This window comes from Haemorhous mexicanus, chromosome 30 (genome assembly GCF_027477595.1).
Source record: "Haemorhous mexicanus isolate bHaeMex1 chromosome 30, bHaeMex1.pri, whole genome shotgun sequence".
Taxonomy (NCBI): domain Eukaryota; kingdom Metazoa; phylum Chordata; class Aves; order Passeriformes; family Fringillidae; genus Haemorhous; species Haemorhous mexicanus.
In genome coordinates this window covers 2127806-2151822 of record NC_082370.1, presented here as the reverse complement: position 1 = coordinate 2151822, position 24017 = coordinate 2127806, and the positions used below count along the sequence as shown (strand labels likewise).

At 59.2% G+C, this 24017-nt stretch overlaps 3 protein-coding genes across 4 annotated transcripts; 1 reads left to right on the top strand and 2 right to left on the bottom strand.

Moving 5' to 3' along the window:
* Nucleotides 1-92: 92 nt before the first annotated feature.
* Nucleotides 93-5391, top strand: TTI2 (TELO2 interacting protein 2). 2 transcript variants are annotated; one of them, XM_059870546.1, is made up of 7 exons: nucleotides 97-1117; nucleotides 1322-1508; nucleotides 2306-2398; nucleotides 2683-2867; nucleotides 3524-3667; nucleotides 4081-4243; nucleotides 5251-5391. In XM_059870546.1, exons 1-7 carry the CDS (start codon nucleotides 498-500, stop codon nucleotides 5329-5331), a joined length of 1473 nt encoding a protein of 490 aa, XP_059726529.1. In that variant the 5' UTR covers nucleotides 97-497; the 3' UTR covers nucleotides 5332-5391. The 2 variants fall into 2 exon arrangements, with proteins under 2 accessions (XP_059726530.1, XP_059726529.1); XM_059870547.1 differs by lacking the exon at nucleotides 2306-2398 and having other exon boundaries at nucleotides 93-1117.
* On the bottom strand, nucleotides 5359-11235 carry MAK16 (MAK16 homolog). Its single transcript, XM_059870548.1, has 10 exons — nucleotides 11076-11235; nucleotides 10697-10746; nucleotides 10398-10507; nucleotides 9494-9558; nucleotides 8672-8823; nucleotides 7471-7525; nucleotides 7269-7343; nucleotides 6332-6448; nucleotides 6152-6208; nucleotides 5359-5932 (listed from the first exon to the last, which is right to left on the bottom strand). The coding sequence occupies exons 1-10, from the start codon at nucleotides 11088-11090 to the stop codon at nucleotides 5744-5746; spliced, it is 885 nt and encodes a 294-aa protein (XP_059726531.1). The 5' UTR covers nucleotides 11091-11235; the 3' UTR covers nucleotides 5359-5743.
* Nucleotides 11236-11583: 348 nt separating this feature from the next.
* SLC18A1 (solute carrier family 18 member A1) lies at nucleotides 11584-24017 on the bottom strand. Its single transcript, XM_059870570.1, has 15 exons — nucleotides 23903-24017; nucleotides 21592-21979; nucleotides 19361-19419; nucleotides 19109-19192; nucleotides 18823-18915; nucleotides 17988-18077; nucleotides 17190-17233; nucleotides 17019-17079; nucleotides 16779-16874; nucleotides 15107-15185; nucleotides 14960-15011; nucleotides 13221-13284; nucleotides 13020-13139; nucleotides 12802-12935; nucleotides 11584-11999 (listed from the first exon to the last, which is right to left on the bottom strand). Exons 1-15 carry the CDS (start codon nucleotides 24015-24017, stop codon nucleotides 11898-11900), a joined length of 1581 nt encoding a protein of 526 aa, XP_059726553.1. The 3' UTR covers nucleotides 11584-11897.

Here is a 24017-nt window from a genome sequence, read left to right as displayed (position 1 = left end):
CCCCCGCCCCGCACGGCCGCCCTGCCGCGCTCCGCCGTCGAAAATTAGCGATGCAAATTTATGCTCACAAAACCGCGCCCCCTCCGCCATCGGCTTTACGGCAAGCGGGGGGGTTTGCGACAGTTCGCGCGCGTGGTGCGGGTGGCGGCGGCGCTGCAGTGACGGGACCGGGGATGCTCGGGGGTCTCTGAGGGATCCCGGGGCTGTGTGAGGGATCCCGGGGGTGCTCGGTGGTCTGTGAGGGATCTTGGGTATGCTCGGGGGTCTCTGAGGGATCCCGGGGGTGCTCGGGGTCTCTGAGGAGATCTCGGGGGTCTCTGAGGGGGTTCCGGGGATCTCTGAGGGAGTCCCGCGGGTGTTCAGCGGTCTGTGAGGGATCTCGCGGGTCTCTGAGGTGTCCCGGGGGTCCCCTCGCTCCCGCAGACGGCGCTGCCCCCAGCGATGTGTCCCTAGCGGGGTTCCGGGGCGGGCAGGTCCCGCGGGGCCCGGGTGAGGCCATGGCCGGCAGCAGCAGCGGCCGCAGCCCGAGCGCGGAGCGGGAGCCCGGCCCCGCCGCCCCCTCGGCCGAGCAGGCGCTGCTGCGGGCCGGGCTGGCGCTGGCCGAGCGGCCCGGGGCGCTGCGGGAGCTGAGCGCGCTGCTGGAGGCGGCTGACCCGCGCTGGCTGCGGGGCTCGGCGGGCTCCGCGGCGCTGGGCCGGCTGGCCGCGGCCCTGGGCGGGCTGGCGGCTCCGCCGCGCCGGGAGCAGGACGGGGCCGAGCCGCCCGGCCGGGACGCGGCGCTGGCGGCCGTGGCGGAGCGGGCGGAGCGCGTTGGCGCCGCGTTCCTAGTGCTCCTGCAGAAGCTGGAAGATGCCCGGAGCCAGCAGCCACCGGGAGCGGCGGCGGCGGGGCCCGTCCCGCAGCGGGTGCTGGGACACGCGTTCATCTTTGCTGTCACGCACAAAGATGAGAGGCCCTGGACCACGGCGAGGAGTCGGGCGGTGGCTCAGGAGCTGCTGGAGCGGCTGGTCCGGGCTGCGGGCTGCGGGTCCGTGGAGGAATTCCTGCGGGGAAAGGAGGGGGATGAGGAAGGAAGATTCGGAGAGGTGATGGGGCTCCTGAAGCAGGAGTTAACCAAGTGAGTGGGCAGCGGAGTGTGGCGTGGTTGGAGGGTCTCTGTAGGAAATACTGTGAAATTTCTGAGGCTCGAGAGATGATAAACCAGGAGCTTTCCAAATGGAAGGTGGTGGGGGATGGTTGTCAGGGTTTGTTGCCAGCTGAGAGCCTCAAGTGGAGGGGAAATGAGCACTGTGTGTTCCCTGAGCTGTGCCTGTCTCTCCAGAGACACCTGGAAGTGTAACCCTGCCTCCAAAGACGTGTTCTCCTGGTCTCTGCTCCGTGTCAGCCGGCCCTGGCTGTGCCCGCACCTGGAGCGGGTGCTGCCGCCCGCGCTGCTCCTCTCCGACGACTTCCAGGAGGAGAACAAAGTGCTGGGCGTGCGCTGCCTGCACCACATCGTCCTCAACGTGGTGAGGGAGGGCGTGGAGCCCTCTGCGGCTGGTGTGTGAAGGGAGGGGCAAGCGCGGAATGTCCTGAGCTGGGAAGGACACACAGGGATCCGAGCCCTGGCCCTGCGCAGAACCCCAACAATCTCATCCATGAGCGTTTCCTGGAGTTCCAGCAGCTTCCAGGCTGTGCCCATTCCTTGGGCATGCCCAGCATCCTCTGGGTAAACAACCTGTCCCTAAAATCCAGCCTGACCCAGCTCCAGCTGTAGGTCAGGTTCCTAACTTCTCTTCCTGGTGAATGGCAGGGTTTAACCTGCATTTCCAGCAGCTCCTCACACCTCCCAAACTTTGGGAAGGCCATGGCAAGGTTTAACCTGCATTTCCTGGAGTTCCTCACGTTCCCCAGGCTTTGGGAAGGCCATGGCAAGGTTTAACCTGCATTTCCTGCAGTTCCTCATACCTCCCAGGCTTTGGGAAGGCCATGGCAAGGTTTAACCTGCATTTCCTGCAGTTCCTCACATTCCCCAGGCTTTGGGAAGGCCATGGCAAGGTTTAACCTGCATTTCCTGCAGTTCCTCACATTCCCCAGGCTTTGGGAAGGCCATGGCAAGGTTTAACCTGCATTTCCAGCAGCTCCTCACATTCCCCAGGCTTTGGGAAGGCCATGGCAAGGTTTAACCTGCATTTCCTGCAGTTCCTCACATTCCCCAGGCTTTGGGAAGGCCATGGCAAGCTTTAACTTGCATTTCCTGCAGCTCCTCGCTGGGTTTAGGTTCCTGTGCTGCCCAGGAGTAACGTCCTGCTCTCTGCTGTTGCAGCCAGGAGCGGATCTGTGCCAGTTCAACAGGGCCCAGGTGGTTTTCCACGCCCTCTACAACCACCTGTACTCACGGGAGGCCCCTCTCATCCAGGTAGGACGGGGCTGCCCTGGGCTTTGGGGTGCCCTGGGGTGGTGGCAGCCCCTCAGGTTGAGGCAGGAGGCTGAGCCTGTTCCCTGTCACAGTCCAGCCAGGCTGTCACCAGGAAATAGATTCCAGGAAAACACCCCAGAGGGAAGAGCTCTTCCCTCCTGCCCCATTCCAGGTGGGCAGGGAGCAGCTCTGAAGCACTCAGCTCAGTGTGTGGCCACGGGGTCGGGGTTTGTTGTGTTTTGGAGAGAACACGAGCTGACATTCCCCATCTGTCCCCAAACCAGGCAGTGCTGCTGTGCCTGCTGGACCTGCTGCCCGTGCTGGAGCGATGCCAGCGGCGCCAGGGCCACGGCAGAGCCACGTCCCCCTGGGACCAGGTGCTGCAGCTGGTGCTGACCCACATGGAGGCCGAGCACCGGCTGGCACTGCGCAGGGTCTACGCAGGGACCCTGCCTGCCTTTGTCACCAGGTGAGACAGAGGGGACAGGGGCACCTGGGGCACTGCCCACCTCCCTGAGGGGGTGGGAGCTGCACCTGGGGCCCTGCCCACCTCCCTGAGGGGGTGGGAGCTGCACCTGGGGTCCTGCCCACCTCCCTGAGGGGGTGGGAGCTGCACCTGGGGCCCTGCCCACCTCCCTGAGGGGGTGGGAGCTGCACCTGGGGCCCTGCCCACCTCCCTGAGGGGGTGGGAGCTGCACCTGGGGTCCTGCCCACCTCCCTGAGGGGGTGGGAGCTGCACCTGGGGCCCTGCCCACCTCCCTGAGGGAGTGAGAGCACAGGGATGGGCCCTGGGCTTGGTATCCAAGGGTATGCTGTCTCCTCAGGGTGTGTTTTTGGGATCTAGGGGATCTGTCCCCCCTCCTCAGCGTGTTTTTGGGATCTAGGGGATCTGTCCTCCCTCCTCAGGGTGTTTTTGGGATCTAGGGGATCTATCCCCCCTCCTCAGGGTGTTTTTGGGATCTAGGGGATCTATCCCCCCTCCTCAGGGTGTTTTTGGGATCTAGGGGATCTATCCCCCCTCCTCAGGGTGTTTTTGGGATCTAGGGGATCTGTCCCCCCTCCTCAGGGTGTTTTTGGGATCCAGGGGATCTGTCCTCCCCCCTCAGGGTGTGTTTGTACCACCAGACTCGGCATCCTCATCGTGAGGCACCTGAAGAGGCTGGAGCGAGTCATCCTGGGCTACCTGGAGGTCTCTGATGGCCCTGGGGAAGAGGCCAGGCTGGGAATCCTGGAGACTCTGCAGTGCACCATAGAGCACGCCTGGCCCAGGTACCTCTCTGGGGGATCACACACAGAAAAGCTGTCCTGGAAGCCTGTCCTGAAGTGAATGTTTCATTCCTATCCTGAATGTTCCCACTTTAAAACCCCAAGTTACTTTTTCTTGAGGAAAAGCCCTGAAATCCTGAGGGAAAATTGTCCCACTGGCATTATTGAAAAACATGGCTCCTGAATTAAGCTGGGTCCTCATTTGGACCCAACTTGTGCTGTTCCAAAAGCATAAATGAAACCAACATGGAGTAAACCCTGTGCTGTGGGCTGGGCTGGGCAGTGCCAGCATCCCAGCACCATCCCGAGCTTCCTGCCTGTCCAGGGCTGTCCTGGCAGCAATCCTGCCCCACAGCAGCCCCAGGCTGTGCTGTCCCTGCCTGGGAAGGGTTTGGGATGAGCTCTTTCCCTTGCAGGATGCCCTGCAGGCTCCCCGTGCTCCTCAAGGCCCTGCTGAGGCTGCTCTGGGACGTTCACACGGAGCGGGGCCCGACCCCCGAGCCCGTCAGGGCTGCCCTGCTGCACAGGGCCACCCAGTGCCTCATCCTGCTGGATCGCTGCTGCCAGGGCCAGGTCAAGGTGAGCCGGGGCTCCCTGGGGCTGCCAGGGCCAGGTCAAGGTGAGCCAGGGCTCCCTGGGGCTGCCAGGGCTCCCTGGGTCTGCCAGGGCCAGGTCAAGGTGAGCCAGGGCTCCCTGGGGGCTGTCAGGGCTCCCTGGGGGCTGTCAGGGCTCCCTGGGGGCTGCCAGGGCCAGGTCAAGGTGAGCCAGGGCTCCCTGGGGGCTGCCAGGGCCAGGTCAAGGTGAGCCAGGGCTCCCTGGGGCTGCCAGGGCCAGGTCAAGGTGAGCCAGGGCTCCCTGGGGGCTGCCAGGGCCAGGTCAAGGTGAGACAGGGCTCCCTGAGGGCTACCAGGGCCAGGTCAAGGTGAGCCAGGGCTCCCTGGGGCTGCCAGGGCCAGGTCAAGGTGAGCCAGGGCTCCCTGGGGGCTGCCAGGGCCAGGTCAAGGTGAGCCGGGGCTCCCTGGGGCTGCCAGGGCCAGGTCAAGGTGAGCCAGGGCTCCCTGGGGCTGCCAGGGCCAGGTCAAGGTGAGCCAGGGCTCCCTGGGGGCTGCCAGGGCCAGGTCAAGGTGAGACAGGGCTCCCTGAGGGCTACCAGGGCTCCCTGAGGGCTACCAGGGCCAGGTCAAGGTGAGCCAGGGCTCCCTGGGGCTGCCAGGGCCAGGTCAAGGTGAGCCAGGGCTCCCTGGGGGCTGTCAGGGCTCCCTGGGGCTGCCAGGGCCAGGTCAAGGTGAGCCAGGGCTCCCTGGGGCTGCCAGGGCCAGGTCAAGGTGAGCCAGGGCTCCCTGGGGCTGCCAGGGCCAGGTCAAGGTGAGCCAGGGCTCCCTGGGGCTGCCAGGGCTCTCTGCTGGCTCTCTCTCCCCTCTGAGCCCAGCAGGGGTTTGTTTTCCCCCTCCCCAGCAGCAGTGATGAGTGACTCAGTGGCTGCTGATGGGCTCAGTGTGAGCTGTGCTCCCCCAGAGGGCTGGGGAGGGTGGGTGACACCATCACAGAGTGCCAGGGCCCTGGCAGTGCTGCTCTGCTCCCTGCAGGTGCTGCTGGCAGGGCTGCACAGCTGCTGTGAGGAGAGCCAGCTGCAGGAGTGCCTCAGGAAGGTGCAGGAGAGCACCTGAGGTGCCTGACTGACACTGCTCAGCTCCTTTTGTACAATAAAACTGTTGTGTTTATTTAAAGTTCTGTCGTTCTTGTCCCACCTGTGAGCCCTACACCTCCCCCAGACACAGCTGAGGTTTCTCCAGCCTTACAGGGAGCAGCAGAGCCCCCCAGGGTAGGGCCCTTCCTGGAGTGGAGGCTGGGCTCAGCTTTTTGAGGGTGCAGAGGAGGTGGGAGGTGTTCCTCTGAGCTGGGCTTCACCCAGCTGTACAAACTCACTGCAACTGCCTGGGCTCAGGACACAAACCCCAGAAAATGCGTGGAGTATCAAACCAGGAGTTCTGAGGGTCCTGTGAGGGGTGGAGGTGGGTGACAGATGCTGGTGACACATCTGGAGTTCTGTCAGTCAGTACAAAACGGGATCAGGAGGGCTCAGGCTGCTTTTGTCTTGGTGCTGGGCTCTGTTTCCTCCTCGTACTCTATCTCGATGTAGGGACGTTTTCTCCTGGCTGGGCCCTTCAGGGGCGTCTTCCCTTTAGATTTGGAGTGGGAGGCTTTCTTCTCTACTTCTTCCTCCTCTTCCTGCTCCTCTTCACTGCTTGTCTCCAGCTTATCCATGTCCTGAGGGAGAATTGAGTGAACAGAGTGATGTCAGAGCAGGTTGTGCAACCCCAAAATCACCTCTCCACAATCCCTGGCTGCAGAGGAGCTGGGCTGGGCTCCCACTGAACAATTCTCTTCCACAGCTGATTTTGCTGCCTCTTACCCATCCCCAGAGGCACCCACGGGTGGAGGTGCCCGTGCAGCTCAGCCTCAGTTTGTACCTGGTGCTTCACCCACCTCAAAGTCGCTGAGCTCGCTCTCCTCTGCTTCCACAAACTCCCTTTTATCCACGTCCTGCAAGGAACAGAGGCAGGGACTGACACAGCAGTGTCGTGGAAGAGCCACCAAGGCCACCACAAGGATTTTCTGAGTTGTTCTCAGCTCAGCTCACCACCAGGGCAGGGCTGGAAGCTTTACCTCATCATCATCATCATCTTCTTCCCTCTCTGCATCCGACTCGCTCTCGCTCTCCGCATCTTGCTGCTGGAGGGCCTTGTCAAAGGCGTGGATGGGGAAGTTGTAAATGTCTCCATACTGAAAGGAAAATTGGGATTTTCCGTAAGCCTCAGGAGGAGGAAGATGGACTTTGAGCTGGGAGGGCACTGACAGCCTGCATGGGGCAGCATCAGAGTGAGGTGGGGATCAGCCCCTTCCAGCTCTGAGCCCACACTCCTGCACAGAACAGGAGGGGAGATCTTGTGTTTTGGGGCTCCCTGTGCACAGAAAGGGGAGTCTTCATGTTTTGGGGCTCCTTGTGCACAGAAGAGGAGGGCAGCCCTCGTGTTTTGGGGCTCAAGCAGGAAGGCAGCCCTCGTGTTTTAGGGAGCCCTGTGTTTTGGGGCTCCCAATGACAGAACAGGAGTGCAGCCCTTGTGTTTTGGGGCTCCCTGTGTTTTGGGGAGCCCAGGTGTTTTGGAGCTCCCTGTGCACAGAACAGGAGTGGAGCCCTCATGTTTTGGGTCTCCCTGTGCACAGAACAAGAGAGCAGTCCTCATGTTTTGGGGTTCCCTGTGTTTTGGGGAGCCCTCGTGTTTTGGGGCTCCCTGTGCACAGAAGAGGACGGCAGCCCTCGGGTTTGGGGAGCCCTTGTGTTTTGGGGGTCCCTGTGTACAGAACAGGAGGGAAGACCTCGTGTTTTGGGGGTCCCTGTGCACAGAACAAGAGAGCAGCCCTCATGTTTTGGGGTTCCCTGTGTTTTGGGGAGCCCTTGTGTTTTGGGGCTCCCTGTGCACAGAACAGGAGGGCAGCCCTCGTGTTTTGGGGCTCCCTGTGTTTTGGGGCTCCCTGTGTTTTGGGGAGCAGGCAGCCCCATTCCCCAGGGCAGCTCCCACTGTGAGCTCCGTGCGACCCTCACCGTGTCCTGCTTCAGCCTTTCCAGCAGCTCCTTCTCGATGGCGTTGTCCAGCTGGGCAGCAATCAGGGCTTTCTCCTAGGGAGCACAGAGCAGCTGTGTGAGGCCCAGGGGCACTGGGGACAGCAGCAGTGGCACGAGGTGACACAGGGGCAGTGGCACGAGGTGACACAGGGCACTCGAGGTGACACGGGGCACTCCTTACCTCCCGCCTGTTCTCGCGCCTCTCGATCTTCCTGCGCAGCGGGACGAGCTTCCTCCTGCAGGGAACAGGGAATGTCACAGCCCCTGGCAGGAACAGGCAGCACCAGCCAGCAACTGCAGCATTCCAAACGTGGGGAACCTCCTGAGGTGTGGGTGCCTCAGGATAAGAAAGATCTAAAGCTGGCAGAGAGCGTCCAAAGGATGGGGAAGGGACTGGAGGGATCATGGGAGGAGCAGCTCCTCCCGAGGAGCAGCTCTGGTCTCGGCTCTCTGTGACAGGGAATGGCTGGAGCTGTGGCAGGGCAGGGTCAGGTTGGATTTTAGGGGAAGACTCTTCCCCCAGAGGGTGCTGGGCACTGCCCCGAGGCTGCCAGAGCTGGACCCTGCTCCCAGGGATGCACAGGAGGGGTTGTTGGGGTGTCTGTGCAGGGCCAGGAGTTGGGATCAATGATCCCTCTGCGTCCTTCCAGCTCAGGACATTCCCTCAGTGCATTTCTACACTGCATTCCTGCAGCCAGGGATGCACAGGTGGGGTTGTTGGGGGCCCTGTGGGTTCCCTCCAGCTCAGGACATTCCCTCAGTGCATTTCTACACTGCATTCCTGCAGCCAGGGATGCACAGGTGGGGTTGTTGGGGGCCCTGTGGGTCCCTTCCAGCTCAGGACATTCCCTCAGTGCATTTCTACACTGCATTCCTGCAGCCAGGGATGCACAGGTGGGGTTGTTGGGGGCCCTGTGGGTTCCCTCCAGCTCAGGACATTCCCTCAGTGCATTTCTACACTGCATTCCTGCAGCCAGGGATGCACAGGTGGGGTTGTTGGGGGCCCTGTGGGTTCCCTACAGCTCAGGACATTCCCTCAGTGCATTTCTACACTGCATTCCTGCAGCCAGGGATGCACAGGTGGGGTTGTTGGGGGCCCTGTGGGTTCCCTCCAGCTCAGGACATTCCCTCAGTGCATTTCTACGCTGCATTCTTGCAGCCAGGGATGCACAGGTGGGGTTGTTGGGGGCCCTGTGGGTTCCCTCCAGCTCAGGACATTCCCTCAGTGCATTTCTACACTGCGTTCCTGCAGTTTATCCGTGTCAGATCCACCTAAACCCCTCAGGAAAACAGGACCAGCTCCATGTCCCAGCAGCACAGGAGAGGGGCAGTGGCTCCAGAAGCCACCAGGTCACTCCCATGGTCACTCCCGTGTCCCTTACTGTCTCTTGAGGGTCAGCTTGCGGATGCGGATCAGGTACTGCGTGATCTTGGTGAACCTCTGCTTGCACTTGTGCCGGATGAAGCGGGGCCAGTAGATGAGGTTCTCATCGATCTCCTCCAGAGCCTTCTCGTAGTTCTTGCTCAGCAGCACCTGCAGAGACAGGGGAAGGGCTGGGTGACAGAGCAGGACAAAAAAGGGACATCTGGGAGGGGCTGCATGGCCCCCAGAGTCACGGAATCGTTAAGGAAAAGTTGTCCAAGGTGGCCCCCACCTTGTCCCCATCCCTGAGCACTGAGTGCCACCTCCAGGATAGGGATTCCAAACCTCCCTGGGCACTTCCATGTGGAAGGGGCTAACAGCAGGCCTGTTAGCTAAAGGAGTGAGAAGAAGGAAGAAGCTGAGAAGCAAGAAGAAGCGATAAGGAGCTCTCTCCAAGGCTGTGACCAAGGAGACCAAGAGAAGTGAGGAACTGAAGAAAGATGAGAACTTTGCAGCTGGACAAAGTATTTTTAGAAAGTTACCTGAAGTCACTGTAACTTTCCACCACGTTGATTTATTGTGGCCAGTAGGGCAGAAGAAGTATGAAAAATTAGAAAGTGTATAAAAGGTCAGCCACGTTCAATAACAAAGAGTTCCCATCTGAGACTGCTTGTGGTCTCTGCTTTGTGTTGTGACTGCCTCGACAGCAACAGTTCCATGCCCGAGCAGCCTTTCCATGGAGAAATTCCTGCTGCTGTCCACCCTGTCCCTCCCCTGGAACAGCCTCCCTGCCCTCTGTGGGACACCAGGGCTGCTGTCCCTGCCGTGTCCCCGAGCTCACCCGCTCCCAGAGGCGCCGGGGAAACGCCGCCCGCTCGATGGCCTTCATATAGAGATAGCAGCGACCTGGGAACAGGGAGGTGGAAAAAATGCCTGGTTTGTAACTGGCTTTTCAAATATTCAAATGAATATTAGATGTGTTGTGTTAGAATGTTGTGCTGTGTTAATTCTCTTAAGTAGTGTCTTAAATAGTTTTGGGTTATAACAAAATGTTAAAGTAGAAGCTGTGCTATGTAAGATACTTTTTTTTTCTAAAGAAAGGACTCGCAGTGAGACAGCAGCCACAGGACACCTGAATCTTTCAGAGAAAAACAATTTATTGCTCCCTTATCAGAAGAAATGAACTTCTTCCTGCCTTGCTCATGTCAGGATCCAGAGGCAGAAGCTGACCCTGCCCAGACAGAATGCTGTATGTGAATGGAATTGATGCACCATGGATGCGGTGTAGGAATGTGCAACAGGCTGTTGCTTTTAAGGGTTAATCCTCTGTTAACGTGGGGCCTTTTGGGGCTTATTTTGCCCAGAAAGAGGAACTCAGACTGTTTGTAACTCTTTGTTTTTATTGTCCTAATCCAAATTGTCCACATTATTATTACTCCAATTATATTGCTATTTTTATAACCATTTTATTATCATTAAACTTTTAAAATTAAAAAAAAAACAAGTGATTGGTGTTTTTCACAGGGAACAAACCCCCAGAGCCCCTCCCCAGAGCCAGGCTGCCCTCAGGCAGCGCCACCCACCCCTCCCTGCCCACTGCATCCCAGACCCATCCAGGCTGGAAAAGACTTCCAAGATCAAACCCAGCCTTTGATCCCCAGTGCCACATCCAGCCATTCCCATGGGGAATGGGGACTCCAAACCCCCCCGGGATCCCCTTTCCACGCAGGAATCCCTGCTCCCACCTTTCTCCTCCCGCACCGTGGCGTACTGGCTGTTGGCCAGCGGGCAGGAGGAGCGGTTGCACAGCCCCGTCAGGTTGTACTCGTTCCTGCAGAAATTCTGCGTTTTGGTGCTGCAAAAAACGGGACAGGAATTCATCAGGGGAGGGCAGGAAGACCCCACTGCTCCCGCAGCTCACCCCATCCTCTGTGACTCTCGCATGTGGTGGCACAGAGGGGACACTTTAGGGAGACCCGAGCGCGTCCCTGCTGGATCCCCCAGAGCCCCCCTGGGCTCAGCCCACCCCGTCCCCCAAACTCACGTCATCTTGTAGGAGCAGAACTGCCTGTTCCCCAGCATGCTCCAGACAACCTGCGGGGGGACAAACAGCGGGTGACACACGGTGACACACGGTGACACCCCTCACCCCCGTGTCCCGCCAGCTCCGGCAGCCTGCGGGGCGGCTCTGACGGGGGACACCCCACAAACATCGGGGTTTGCTGGGTGTCCCCCTGCAGGGAGAGCGCCCAGGCACAGCACATGAGCTGCTGCCAAGTCCCCATTCAGCCCCCCGGTCCCCTCAGAGCCACAGCCGCTCTGGGGACACTCAGGGGACCCCCAGCCACGTGAGGCGGGCGCACGGCCGGGCCCGGCGGCGGGGCGGGCGTTTGACACGGGGCCGAAAGAACGGCGGGACTCACATCGTCCGAATGCATGGTGGCGGTGGCAGAGGTGGCGGCGGTGACACAGACGACAGTGGCGGCGACGGCGGTGGCGGTGACAGCGGGCACTGACGGTGCTGAGGGTGCCGGCCGCGCGGTCTAGGGCGCCGCCATTACAGGAAGGGGGGGGAAGGCGCGCCAAGTCTCGCGAGAGCGGCGGCCCTGAGGGCGGGGAAAAGGGCGGGAAAAGGGCGGGAAGGAGGGCGGGCCGCGCTGTCATGGCGGCCGCGCCCCCTCAGGGTGGAGAGAGCCCGAAGCCTCGTTCAAAGAGACGCTGAGGGGCCCCAAGTGGTGTGTTTGGGGCAGGTTAAATCTGCACTCTGGAGCCGTGGGAGAAAATGCAGATTCTCTGCCAAGCTTTTCCCTCAGAGCTTGAGAGACCCTCCCCGGCTGCAGCACCTGACAAAGCCACATTAAATATAGCGATTTAATCTAACTGGCTATGTTGAGTCTAAACCTTATTCCCACCTCAGTTTCTTTAGAGCTCTTCAAACGAATAGATGAATTTAATGCATGTTGGGAAGGACAGGCGAGCAGCACAGACATAGCACAATACATCAGACTATATCACGACACAAATGAGGTTTTTTAGTGTCCCCAGAGGAGCGGTGACATTGCAGTGACATCCTTGGTGCCGGCTGATTCCATGGCTAAGCCTTCACGGAATGGACGGAGCCTCCAAATCCTGGAGCAGAGGTTGGGAATTCACGAGTGTGGGGCAGGCCGGGCTGGCAGGGGCTGCCCTCACACCCCTGATCTGTGCCCAGAGTTACAATTCCAAACTGCACACACATTCCTCAGCTATTCCTCATTTTCCGCCTCCCTGTCGCTCTCCAGTTCCCGCTGGGGTTCCTTCGGGGTGCAGCTTTTGGGTTTCATGGCGCGCTCCTGGCCCAGGATGGCCTGGGTGAAGCAGAAATGGTGTTTTATTAAAAGTAATGATTCATTTGAACAGGTAACAGGAGCAATGTCACATCTGGAAAAAGCCAAAGTAAACTTTTCCCCCGGGAATAACACAAGCTGTGAGTGCAAGGAAGGACCCTCTAAACTTCCCTGTTTTAACTTTTTTTTTGTCCATTTTTGAGGGCGGCATGGAGCCCAACAGGTGTCATCCCAGGAGAGTGTCCCTCACTGACCATGGAACCCAGGAGAGCCCCCCTGAGTGGCCATGGAGCCCAGAAGAGTGTCCCTGAGTGACCATGGACCCCAGGAGAGCCCCTCTAAGTGACCAGAGAGCCCCCCTGAGTGACCAAGGACCCCAGGAGAGCCCCCCTGACTGACCAGAGAGCCCCCCTGAGTGACCAAGGACCCCAGGGGAGCCCCCCTGAGTGACCAAGGACCCCAGGAGAGCCCCCCGACTGACCATGGACCCCAGGGGAGCCCCCCTGACTGACCAGAGAGCCCCCTGAGTGACCAAGGACCCCAGGGGAGCCCCCCTGAGTGACCATGGAGCCCAGGAGAGCACCCCTGGGAGTTGGGACCCCAGGAGAGACCCCCTGAGTGACCACGGAGCCCACCCTCACTGACCACAGAGCCCACCCTCACTGCCCACAGAGCCCACCCCTCACTGACCACAGAGCCCACCCTCACTGCCCACAGAGCCCACCCTCACTGACCACAGAGCCCAGCCCTCACTGACCACAGAGCCCACCCTCACTGCCCACGGAGCCCACCCTCACTGCCCACGGAGCCCACCCTCACTGACCATGCCCTCCTGGGTGCCCGGGGGGCTGCGCAGGAGCCAGCAGAGCGGGGCGTAGGCCACGTTCAGCACGCCCACCATCACCATCAGCCAGGGGAAGCCCAGCGCTCGCACCATCGCCCCGCCCGTGGAGGGACCTGCAAATTCCAGCCTCGAAAACAAGTGACAAAACACCGGGGGGTGCCCCCCAAGTGGCCCCACGGTGGGTGACGCCCTCCTACCCACGGCAAAGCCCGTGCAGAAGGCCACGTCGGCGATGGCGTAGACGGTGCCGTAGGCTGAGGTGTGCCGCAGGTCCACCAGGTAGCCCATGATGGGCATCATGGAGGAGTCCACCATTCCTGCCCGGGGTGTGAGGGGCTCCTCAGTGCCCCCAGCCCCGGGGGAGCTGCCCCAGGGCAGCCCCAGCACCCCCAGCTTACCTATGGCAAAGCCCAGGCCGGCGTTGGGGCCGATCAGCCCATAAATGTTGGTGGCCAGAGGGACCTGGGGAGGAGAGGGAGGAGGTGGGAGGCCAGGAGTGCTGTGGGAGGGGGCAAGGTGGGACACAGGCCGTGGAATCGTGGAATGGGACCTTAAAGCTCTTTTTGTCCCACCCCTGCCACTTTCCCAGGGTGTTCCAGCCTGGCCTTGGACACATCCAGGGATCCAGGGGGAGCCACAGCTTCTCTGGGATTTTACACACTTCTAATTTACTACACATTTGTCATTTTAGTGTTATTACTTAATTTTGGAAGTTTTTTATGGCTTTAGGTTAAATGCAGTGTTCCCTCAGGAGTTAGAGTTTTTTAGTATAGAGAGTTTAAATTTTTTAGTGTTTAGAGCTCTAACACCATCCCAGCCCCTTGCCACCTTCACAGGGAGGAATTTCTTCCCAATATCCCATCTAATCCTGCTCTGGGTCACTTTGAAGCCATTTCCCCTCATCCTGTCCCTCCATCCCTTGGGAATCCTCTCTCCCCATCTTCCCTTCAGATCCTGGACAGCCCCAGGTCACCCCGCAGCCTTTCCCAGGCTGAACAGTCCCAAACCTCAGCCTGAAGAGCTGGAGATCTGCAAAACCCATCCAGAGGTGCAAGCCCTGAGCATTTGCTGTGCCAGGACGGTGAAAATCCCTGGGGATTCTCCTTCAGGGACACCTCGGATCCCCCTGTGGGTCAGGGCTGTGGGGATCCCACCTCAGATCCCCCTGTGGGTCAGGGCTGTGGGGATCCCACCTCAGATCCCCCTGTGGGTCAGGGCTGTGGATCCCACCTCAGATCCCCCTGTGGGTCAGGGCTGTGGGGATCCCACCTCAGATCCCCCCATGGGTCAGGGCTGTGGGGATCCCACCTCAGATCCCCCTGTGGGTCAGGGCTGTGGGGATCCCACCTTGGATCCCCCCATGGGTCAGGGCTGTGGATCCCACCTCAGATCCCCCTGTGGGTCAGGGCTGTGGGGATCCCACCTCAGATCCCCCCATGGGTCAGGGCTGTGGATCTCACCTCAGATCCCCCCATGGGTCAGGGCTGTGGATCCCACCTCAGATCCCCCCATGGGTCAGGGCTGTGGGGATCCCACCTCAGATCCCCCCATGGGTCAGGGCTGTGGATCCCACCTCAGATCCCCCTGTGGGTCAGGGCTGTGGACCCCACCTCAGATCCCCCTGTGGGTCAGGGCTGTGGGGATCCCACCTCAGATCCCCCCATGGGTCAGGGCTGTGGATCTTACCTCAGATCCCCCTGTGGGTCAGGGCTGTGGGGATCCCACCTCAGATCCCCCCATGGGTCAGGGCTGTGGATCCCACCTCAGATCCCCCTGTGGGTCAGGGCTGTGGATCTCACCTCAGATCCCCCTGTGGGTCAGGGCTGTGGATCTCACCTCAGATCCCCCTGTTGGTCAGGGCTGTGGATCCCACCTCAGATCCCCCTGTGGGTCAGGGCTGTGGGGATCCCACCTCGGATCCCCCTGTGGGTCAGGGCTGTGGGGATCCCACCTCAGATCCCCCTGTGGGTCAGGGCTGTGGGGATCCCACCTCAGATCCCCCTGTGGGTCAGGGCTGGGGATCCCACCTCGGATCCCCCTGTTGGTCAGGGCTGTGGGGATCCCACCTCAGATCCCCCTGTGGGTCAGGGCTGTGGATCCCACCTCAGATCCCCTGGGATCTCCCTGTGCTACTCACACAGAGGAGGCTGATTCCCACCACAGCCATTCCAATCATGGAGCACAGCCACCTGCAAGGTGAGCACAGGGCAGGAGATCTCAGCCTCGAGCAGAACATGCTGAAATTTGGGCTGGGCTGAGCCCAAATCTTTCATTTCCCACTTGCCTGCCCATCCTGTTGGCCAGAATCCCAAAGAGGTTGGTGCCAATGAGGTAGGAGATGCTGGCAGGCAGGAACGCCATCCCTGGGAGACAGAAAGGATTTTTTAAGTGTCTTGTGCCCAAGAAAACACAGATTTTTCACAATTTTCCACTCCCCAACAGCCTCATTTGGAGAATATCATGAGCTAGGCCAGGCACGTGAACATCTCCTGTCACCATTTCTCCCTCTTCCACCTTTCCACCTTTTCCCTCACTAAATAAAGAGGAATAAAGCTGCTCAAGTAAAAAGCTCGGGGATCATTATGTAGCTCACAATTAAATATTTGCTCTCCCTGCTGCTTTACCAGTTGTTTATTTTTCATATCCTCTCCTGCTGACAATAAATAAAAGTGGTCAGCTCCATTTCCCTGGGACAGCTTCCTTATTGGAGCAGGCTGGTTTGTGTTTAATTTCCTCTCCTCTAACAGCACACAACGTGCTCAGTCCTGCAGCTTTAGCCCGAGCCCTTCCGGGTTATTTTTCCCAGAGTTACGGGAGAAAGAGACAAAATAGAGAAGCCCCTTGAGCTTAGAACAGCTCGTGAGAGGGGTGGTGTTGAACTCTGAATCCAAACTGCTCTCAAATCTCTTTGGGAACATTCTTCCCATATTTGGGAATATTTGGGATTTTCTTCTGCTAAATCACTTTGAGGTGACTTTGACAAAATCCCAAATATATCCCCTAAGATGTTCAGCTACCTGTGGTTTCCCATGGTGACAGGGGAGCCCTGAGTGCATTTTCCCTGGGTGCCACTTTCCCCTCGCCCTCCCTCCTTCCAGAGAAGCTTTCAGCGCCTGCTGTCCCTGAGGATAACTGGATCAGGAGCAATTCCAGCCCCCTGCTCGCAGCCTGCAATCCAATTTGGGATCTAAGTGCACCCCTGGGCTGATTCCTGCTCCACTTGGCTTTTATCACCATTGCTGGCTGTTCCTGCAGCGAGCACAGGCACTGTTATCTCCACATCCCATTTTCCAGGCAGCTGGCAGCCAGCAGAGCCCACCCTGACCTGCCTGGGGTGACTATAATAATAATAACAATAAGTGAATTTAAGGGATGGATGTGGGGAATGGACATTTAGGACAGTGTATGGGGTAACACTTGGGGGGATGACCCCCTGGCCTCTGGCTAATCACTCAACGTCCTGGACTGAAAGTTCTAGATGGAGGGGAAGGGATGCTGAGTGACTGCCAGAGAGCCAGGGATGATCTCAGCAAAGGGAGGGATTACACAGGTGGAGGGAGGGGGTACAATCTGGGGTAAACCATTTGGGGAAAATACTGAGATACAAAACCAAAACTATTACAAAGTATTACAACACCCTACAACACCGGGGTGCTGGGCACGGCCTCAGCTCGCTCTGCAGAGCCCATCTGGCCTCACCAGCCCCAGCCCATCCTCTGCCCTGCACAAGATGGTGTCAGCTGCTTTAACTTTGGCTTCTGGATCAGGAATTGGTGTTGATTCAACCCCTCCTGCAGTGCCCAGGCAGGGCCACATCTTGGTCCCTGGAAGTGCCCAAGGATGTGGCACTCAGTGCTCAGGGCTGGGATCAGTCACAGGCTGGGCTCCGTGGCCCTTGGAGGGTTTTTCTGGGCTTCTGAACTCTCTGGAACTCAGGGGAAGAGGACGGGACCTACCGAGCTGCCACTGCGGGGAGCACATGGTCTGCAGCATCCAGATGGGCAGCGTGGGCTCCAGCATGGCCACACCCATGTTGGAGAAGCAGAGGGCTCCTGGAAAAGGGAGAAAAGGGAGGAAAGGGAGAAAAGGGAGAAAAGGAAGAAAAGGAAGAAAAGGGAGAAAAGCTCTGGTTTAGCCCTTTTTTGCTGCTGTCTCAAGCAGGCGCGAGGGAATCTTTAGGCAGGGGACAAATTTACCTGCAGCCACCAGGATGTAGGGGTCTCGCAGCAGGGTGGACACTGGGGTGGCTTTGGTGCTCTGCAGAGGGGGTGACGTGGGCTGGGGGCTGTGTGTGTGCCCTCAGCTGGCCCTGGCACAGCCCCCAGCCCCGGGCAGTGCCCACCTCCCCCAGCCGGCGCCGTGCTCACCTCCGGGGAGATCCGCGAGGGCTGCAGGATGCAGAGCTGCAGGGCTGGGGACAGAACATGGCTGGGGGCTCCTTCCTGCAGCCACCACTCCTTCCTTCCATCCCCCTGTGCTTCCCCTCAGCCCCAGCCAGCCCAGAGCACAGCCCTGGCCCCAGGAGCTCTTTGGGAACCTGCTGGAAGCAGGCAGGGAGCCCCAAAACTGCCTGGAGAGGTTTGGAAGGGTTTTGTCAAGCCCTGGGGCTGCCAGCCGGGGAGCTGGAGTGTGACAGGAGTGGGATGAGGAGAAGGAAAGGGTTAAAGCAGGAAGTTTGATAGGCATGAGGCACAAGCCTCATTAGGGATATCTGCTTTACAACCAGAACAGGACGGGAACTGGGGCTGTAATTTAATTAACTCCGTGCTTCCCACTGCAAAGGCAGCTCCTGCTGGCTGGAACTTTGCTGTGGCACTCGGGAAGTTGCCGTGGCCTCTGTCTGGGAGCAAGGGCGAGGAGCCACTCATGGCTGCAGACAAGGGGCCTTGCCAAAGAATTCACAGTTCAAAGAGCTTCACTGAATGGGCTGTTGGAGCCATTAAAGCAATCAGGGGCTTATTAAGTAATGAGGGATTCATTCCTGCTCTGTGGCAGTGTCAGTCATCTGGAGATGGCAAAAACAGGATTTAATATTCATTTCATGATGATGATGATGGAATGACCGGTGCTGGTGGTGTCACCCACCCATGTTGATGTGTCTCTTCCTCCCCACATCCACATTTCAATAATTTCCTTTATCTGAGTTCAACCCTTTGCTTTCTCACCTCCATCCAGGAGGGCCAGGAAGGCCAGGACCAGGAAGGGCGACGCCTTCCCCACGAACTCGTACATGATGCTCCCAAAGGGGGCCCCGACTGCAAGGGAAGGGCTGGGTCACACCCTGGCAGTGCCACCGTGCCCAGAGCCTGGCAGTGCCACTGTCCCCAGAGCCTGGGGCTGCTCTGAGTCCCTGCTGGGTGGCTGGGGAGGTGTCAGTCCCACAGGCAGTGCCAGGGAGGGGCAGGGGGAGGGAGGGGAGCACCCAGGAGTGCCTTGGAGAGGGCAGAGGGAGAGAGGGAGGGGCAGGGGGAGCAGGAGGGAGGGGAGCACCCAGCAGTGCCTTGGAGGGGGCAGAGGGAGAGAGGGAGAGGCAGAGGGAGGAAGGGAGGGAGGGAGGGGAGCACCCAGCCCATGGAGGGGGCAAAGGGAGAGAGGGGAGCACCCAGCCCATGGAGGGGGCAAAGGGAGAGAGGGGAGCACCCAGCCCATGGAGGGGGCAAAGGGAGGAAGGGAAGGGAGCACCCAGGAGTGCCATGAAGGGGGCAGAGGAGGGAGAGGAGCACCCAGCCCATTGAGGGGGCAAAGGGAGGAAGGGAAGGGAGGACCCAGCCCATGGAGGGGGCAAAGGGAGGGAGGGAGCACCCAGCAGTGCCAACGAGGGGCAGAAGGAGGGAGGGAGCACCCAGCAGTGCCAACGAGGGGCAGAAGGAGGGAGGGAGCACCCAGCAGTGCCCAGGGAAGGGGCAAAGGGAGGGAGGGGAGCACACAGCCCGTGGAAGGTGGCACTGCAGGAGCAGGTGACGCTGTGGCCGTGTCCCCCTGGGCACAGGGGCTCCGTACTCAGCACTCCCAAGGCCAGGCCCCCCAGGGCGATGCCCATGGCGCTGCCTCTCTCCGAGTCGTCCGGGTAGACGCTGGCCAGCAGCCCCAGGCCTGGGGGCACACACAGAGCCCCCCTCAGCCTAGCTGGGGCCGTGGGGGCTCCTCTCGGGGAGCAGCTGGGAATTCGGGGGTCCAGCTGCTCCCTGGCTGGGCGCAGGTGCACTGAGGAGGAGGAAGAGGAGGAAGAGGAGAACCCAGCCAGGGGGAGCTGCTGCAGGGACTGAGGTGCAGCCAGAACTGTCACCTGCCACCGAAGAGAAGGAGGAGCCGATGCCCTGGAGGGCTCTGGCGATGAGCAGCAGGGTGTAGGTGCCTGAGAAAGCAAACACTGCAGAGGGAGGGCAAAGCTGGGCTCAGAGCTGTGGCACAGCTGGCCCCAGCTGGCTCTGGAAGGGGTGAGAGGGCAGAGAGATGGTCCTTGTCACCCTTTCCTGGGCCTGGGGGCTCTGCTCTGTCCTTGTCACACGGAGCAGGTGGTGGGGAGGGCGGTACTCACTGACTGTGGAGAGGAACATGATGGTGAAGCCCAGGAACATGGGGATGTGGTACCCGATCCTGGAACGGGAAAAAAGAGGCCCCAGCTCAGAAGGGCTCCTCATTCCCCCCTGGGAAATGTCTGTGGGCTGGGAAAGAGCTCCTGAGGGGGTGCTGTCCCCACAAGTGCTGCTCAGAGAGTCACCAGTGCCCCCCAATAACTCTGCAAACCCCCCCAGGGCCGCAGCTCTGCTCCCCAGCCCCTGTGCCCAGCCCAGCATCTGCAGGAGGGAAAGAAAACCTGAAAATAACATTTGATCCATCCCCAGCAGGCTGGGAGGCTGTGCTTGTTTATCCCCTGCCTGCTGGTATTCACCTGCCAGCACCTGAGGAGAGCACCAGTGACTTTATGCTGGGACATAAACTCACCAGGCACCTGCAGGCTGGTAGAAAAGGTGTCACTGCTGCCTTTTGCATAGATAGATTTTACCTCTTGCTGTTTTCCTCCTGCAATCCCTGCAGTTCCAGGCGATTCCTCAGCTCCTGGTGGTTCCAGCAGCGGGCAGGAGCAGAGGGATCAAGTGTGTGACAGATCCATGGCTGGCTCTCAGTTAAAAGGCAAATATCATAGGAGAAGTTTTATAGGTTTATAGTTATGTTTTACCCCCCTTGAGTTGTTATTATGGGGTGGCCTGAGTTTGGGATATTTGGGAGGGTTGGCTCGTTTCCATGGCAACAGCTGACCTGCAATCAAAGTGTCAGGAGGTGCCCTCCACCACTGCACAGAGCTTTGGGAGGGGTTAAAGGGTTAAAAGGCAAAACCTCCACTGTGGTGGGAAAAATCCTCTGCTCTCAGTGCCGAAATGAGGCAGAATGGAAATTTTCCAGAGTAGAAATCCATTTTGATTTAGGTGAAATGTACATCTTGGAGTTAAATCTGTAGCTTGAAAACAAAGCTGTTTATAGCTGCCTGTTCTGGTAAAAATCCTGTGCTCAGCGAAACTGCTGCAGCTGAAGGAGAAGAGATAAGGGGGGCAGACAGAGAGAGGGCAGTCTGACCCAGGAGTTTTTTCTGGTAAAGAAGAATTAGCTCCAAATCATAAAAATGAATATGCATGAACCTATTGTGAACTGGCATGCATATGCATTTGAGAGGGGAATAGAAAAGGATCTGGAGCTCCCAGAGGTGCAGGCTGTGTGCATTCCCTCTGCTTGAGTGCAGCCGTGTGACATCATTGTCTCAGATACCCTGTCCTTTCCCAGGTGGAAAGTGAGTGTCATTCCTCACCCCGGAATGGCAGGAACCCCAGGTGTGTGTGGTATTCACATGCCCTCTGAACAGAGAGAGGGAAAACACAATTCTTATCTCGCTTGCTGTGCTAGAGGAGAATGCAATTTGGAGATTGTTTACCCAAAGTGAGGATGTTTTGTTCCCTTGGCCTATCAGGGCCAGGTGTGTGTGGGACTGTCATGAGAGAATTGGGGATGAGTGCAGCGCTGTGCAGTGTGAGCAAGAGTGAGTGCCTGGCAGATTCAGTTTAGATGAAATTACATAGTACAGTATAATAAAGTAATTAATTGGCCTTCTGATGATGGAGTCAGATGCATCACTCTCTCTCCCCTTCATTAGAGTTGCCTTTGATTTACAATAGGTGTGACCATGACCTACTGTTGTGGTGTGAAGCAATATCCTGTCCCTCAGCTGTGCCAACTTTTTCCTTCCCCTCCCCTTGCCCCCTTCCTAAGTGCTGTCTGTCCAGTTCCACATTCCAGCAAGGGCGTCGTGTGATTGGCAGAAGTTCAAAAGATGCTTCTCAGCCCTGGGGTCATTGGCCTGTCCAGGTGTCATTGTCCCCTGAGACCCTCCCCCTCCCACCTGGTTGGTGGCTCACCCATCCTCTCCCTCCCCCCTCCCTGTGGGTTTATAAGACACTGGAACCATGGGGTCGGGACTCTGTTGGAGCTGTTACCGAGATTCAGAGCTCTGTCACCCTGGAATAAACTCTGGATTTAACCCTCCGGCAGAATCCGCTCCCTTTCCTCTTCACCATCGCCTGAACCTTTTCCACCAGAGGTAAACTGAGTTTCTACCGTGCCTGGACTCATTCTGAGTGCCTAACTGCAACCTCCAGCCAGCCAAAGGTGTCTCTGAGGTGAAACATCCACAGCTGCTGCCTTTGGTCCAGCACCAGGGCCGGACGAGCCCAGGCACGCTCCACCCGGCAATATTGGGATTTTATTCCAATAACCCACCTGTTGGTCAGCACGCCCACCCAGGGGTTGACCAGCAGCTGCACCAGAGCCTTGGAGGCGAAGAGCAGCCCCACGCGGGTGTTCTCCTGCGCCAGGAACTCCCCTCCCTCCAGGCAGCCCCTGCCCGGAGCTGGGGGTGCCCTGGGCGGGGGTCCTGGGGGGCTGCTCGGGGGGTGCCCGGGGGAGCCGCTCCCTGTCCCGTTCGGCGGCCCCGGGGGGATGCTGGAGGCCCGGCCGGGCACGGTGGTGTTGTCAGAGTAGGAGAGCAGGGAGGAGAAGGGAGGAGCCCCGCGGGCTCCGGCGGGACCTGGCTCGGGCAGGGCCGGGCTGGCGGAGCTCTTGGCGCCCTCGTACTCGGTCATGTAGAGGAAGGTGGGGACGATGGGGACTGGAAAAAAGCCGGGGAAGGGATTAGTGAGGGGTTGAGGGATTTTCCTGCAGTTTCTGGCTTGGCTCGAAGCTGAGCTGAGCGGTGCTGGCCAGCTGGGGGGTCCTGGAAGGTCACCTGGCATCACCCAGGGAGGGATGGAGAGGGGTACCCAGGGCAGCCCTGAAGAGCCCCACAGACCCTCACACTGTGCCCTGAGACAGCCTCAAGAGCCCTACAGTGTATCCTGAGACAGAGCCCCAATCATCCCACTCTGTGTCCCCAAAGAACCCCACAGTGGCAGCCCCAAGGAGCCCCACAATGTACCCCCGAGGCAGCCCCCAAAGAGCCCTGCTCTGTACCCACAAACAGCCACAAAGGGCACCACAATGCATTCTGAGAGAGTCCCAAAGAGCCCCACAATGTACCCCGAGACAGCCCCAAAGAACCCCACAATGTGCCCCCAAAGAACCCCCCCAATGTACCCCTGAGACAGCCCCAAAGAACCCCGCAATGTGCCCCCAAAGAACCCCCCAATGTGCCCCCAAAGAATCCCACACTGTCCCATGAGCAACCCCAAAAGCACCTCACATTGTACCCATGAAACAACCCCAGAGGGCCCCACAATGTATCAGTCAGACAACCCCAAGGAACCCCATGCTGTACCCCTGAGACAACCCCAAAAACCCCACAATGCACCCATGAGACAGCCCCAATTTTTCCCACAATGTATCAATCAGACAGCCCCAAAGAACCCCACAATGTGCCCCCAAAAAATCCCACACTGTCCTGTGAGCACCTCACACTGCACCCATGGGACAACCCCAAAAACCTCACAATGCACCCACAGGACAACCCCAAAGGACCCCACAATGTGCCCATGGGACAACCCCAAAGAACCCCACAATGTGCCCATGGGACAACCCCAAAAAAACCCATAATGTACCCTGAGACAGCCCCAAAGAACCCCACAATGTGCTTCCAAAGAACCCCACACTGTCCCGTGAGCAGCCCCAAAAAACCCCGCACTGCACCCCTGAGACAACTCCAGAGAACCCCACAATGTATCAATCAGACAACCCCAAAGAACCCCATGCTGTACCCATGAGACAACCCCAAAAACCCCAAAATGTACCCATGAGACAGCTCCAAAGAACCCCACACTGTCCCGTGAGCAGCCCCAAAAACCCCACACTGCACCCCTGAGACAACCCCAAAGAACCCCACAATGTATCAATCAGACAACCCCAAAAGCACCTCACACTGCACCCATAGGACAACCCCAGGGGACCCCACAATGTACCCAAGAAACAACCCCAAAGAACCCCAATAATGTACCCCTGAGAGAGCCCCAAAGAGCCCCACAATGTACCAATGAGACAGCTCCAAAAGCCCCCCCAGTGTCCCCAAGACCCCCCCAGTGTGTCCCCAAGACCCCCCCAGTGTGTCCCCAAGGCCCCCCCAGTGTGTCCCCAAGGTCCCAGACTGTGTCCCCAAGGCCCCCCAGTGTGTCCCCAAGGCCCCAGACTGTGTCCACAAGGTCCCCCCAGTGTCCCCAAGGTCCCCCATTGTGTCCCCAAGGCCCCCCCAGTGTGTCCCCAAAGACCCCAGACTGTATCCCCAAGACCCCCACAGTGTGTCCCCAAGGTCCCCCATTGTGTCCCCAAGGCCCCCCAGTGTGTCCCGAAGGCCCCCACAGTGTGTCCCCAAGGACCCCCAGTGTGTCCCCAAGACCCCCACAGTGTGTCCCCAAGGCCCCCCAGTGTGTCCCCAAGACCCCCCCAGTGTATTCCCAAGGCCCCCCCAGTGTGTCCCCAAGGCCCCAGACTGTGTCCCCAAGCCCCCCCAGTGTGTCCCCAAGGCCCTCCAGTGTGTCCCCAAGGCCCCAGACTGTGTCCCCAAGGCCCCCCAGTGTGTCCCCAAGGCCCCCCAGCCCAGCCATACCCACGACAGTGAGCAGGACATTGTCCAGCAGCAGCGCCACGAACACAACCCCCAGCACCAGCCTGGGCGAGGCCCTGCCCGCGGCCAGCCAGGGCTGGGACCCGCCTGGGGACAT

Bases quoted from the DNA above. Each gene is read 5' to 3' on its own strand.
- SLC18A1 (XM_059870570.1), bottom strand. From the start codon at position 24,017: ATGTCCCCAGGCGGGTCCCAGCCCTGGCTGGCCGCGGGCAGGGCCTCG. The intron at 19,193-19,360 runs GTGAGTACCGCC...CTCCCTCTGCAG, and splicing joins CATGTTCCTCTCCACAGTCA to TGTTTGCTTTCTCAGGCACC. The intron at 13,140-13,220 runs GTAAGCTGGGGG...CACCCCGGGCAG, and splicing joins CGGCCTGGGCTTTGCCATAG to GAATGGTGGACTCCTCCATG.
- TTI2 (XM_059870546.1), top strand. From the start codon at position 498: ATGGCCGGCAGCAGCAGCGGCCGCAGCCCGAGCGCGGAGCGGGAGCCC. The intron at 2,399-2,682 runs GTAGGACGGGGC...TCCCCAAACCAG, and splicing joins GGGAGGCCCCTCTCATCCAG to GCAGTGCTGCTGTGCCTGCT. The intron at 2,868-3,523 runs GTGAGACAGAGG...TTGTACCACCAG, and splicing joins CTGCCTGCCTTTGTCACCAG to ACTCGGCATCCTCATCGTGA.
- MAK16 (XM_059870548.1), bottom strand. The intron at 9,559-10,397 runs GTGGGAGCAGGG...CCCTGTTCCCAG, and splicing joins CACGGTGCGGGAGGAGAAAG to GTCGCTGCTATCTCTATATG. The intron at 6,449-7,268 runs GTGAGGGTCGCA...TTTTCCTTTCAG, and splicing joins AAAGGCTGAAGCAGGACACG to TATGGAGACATTTACAACTT.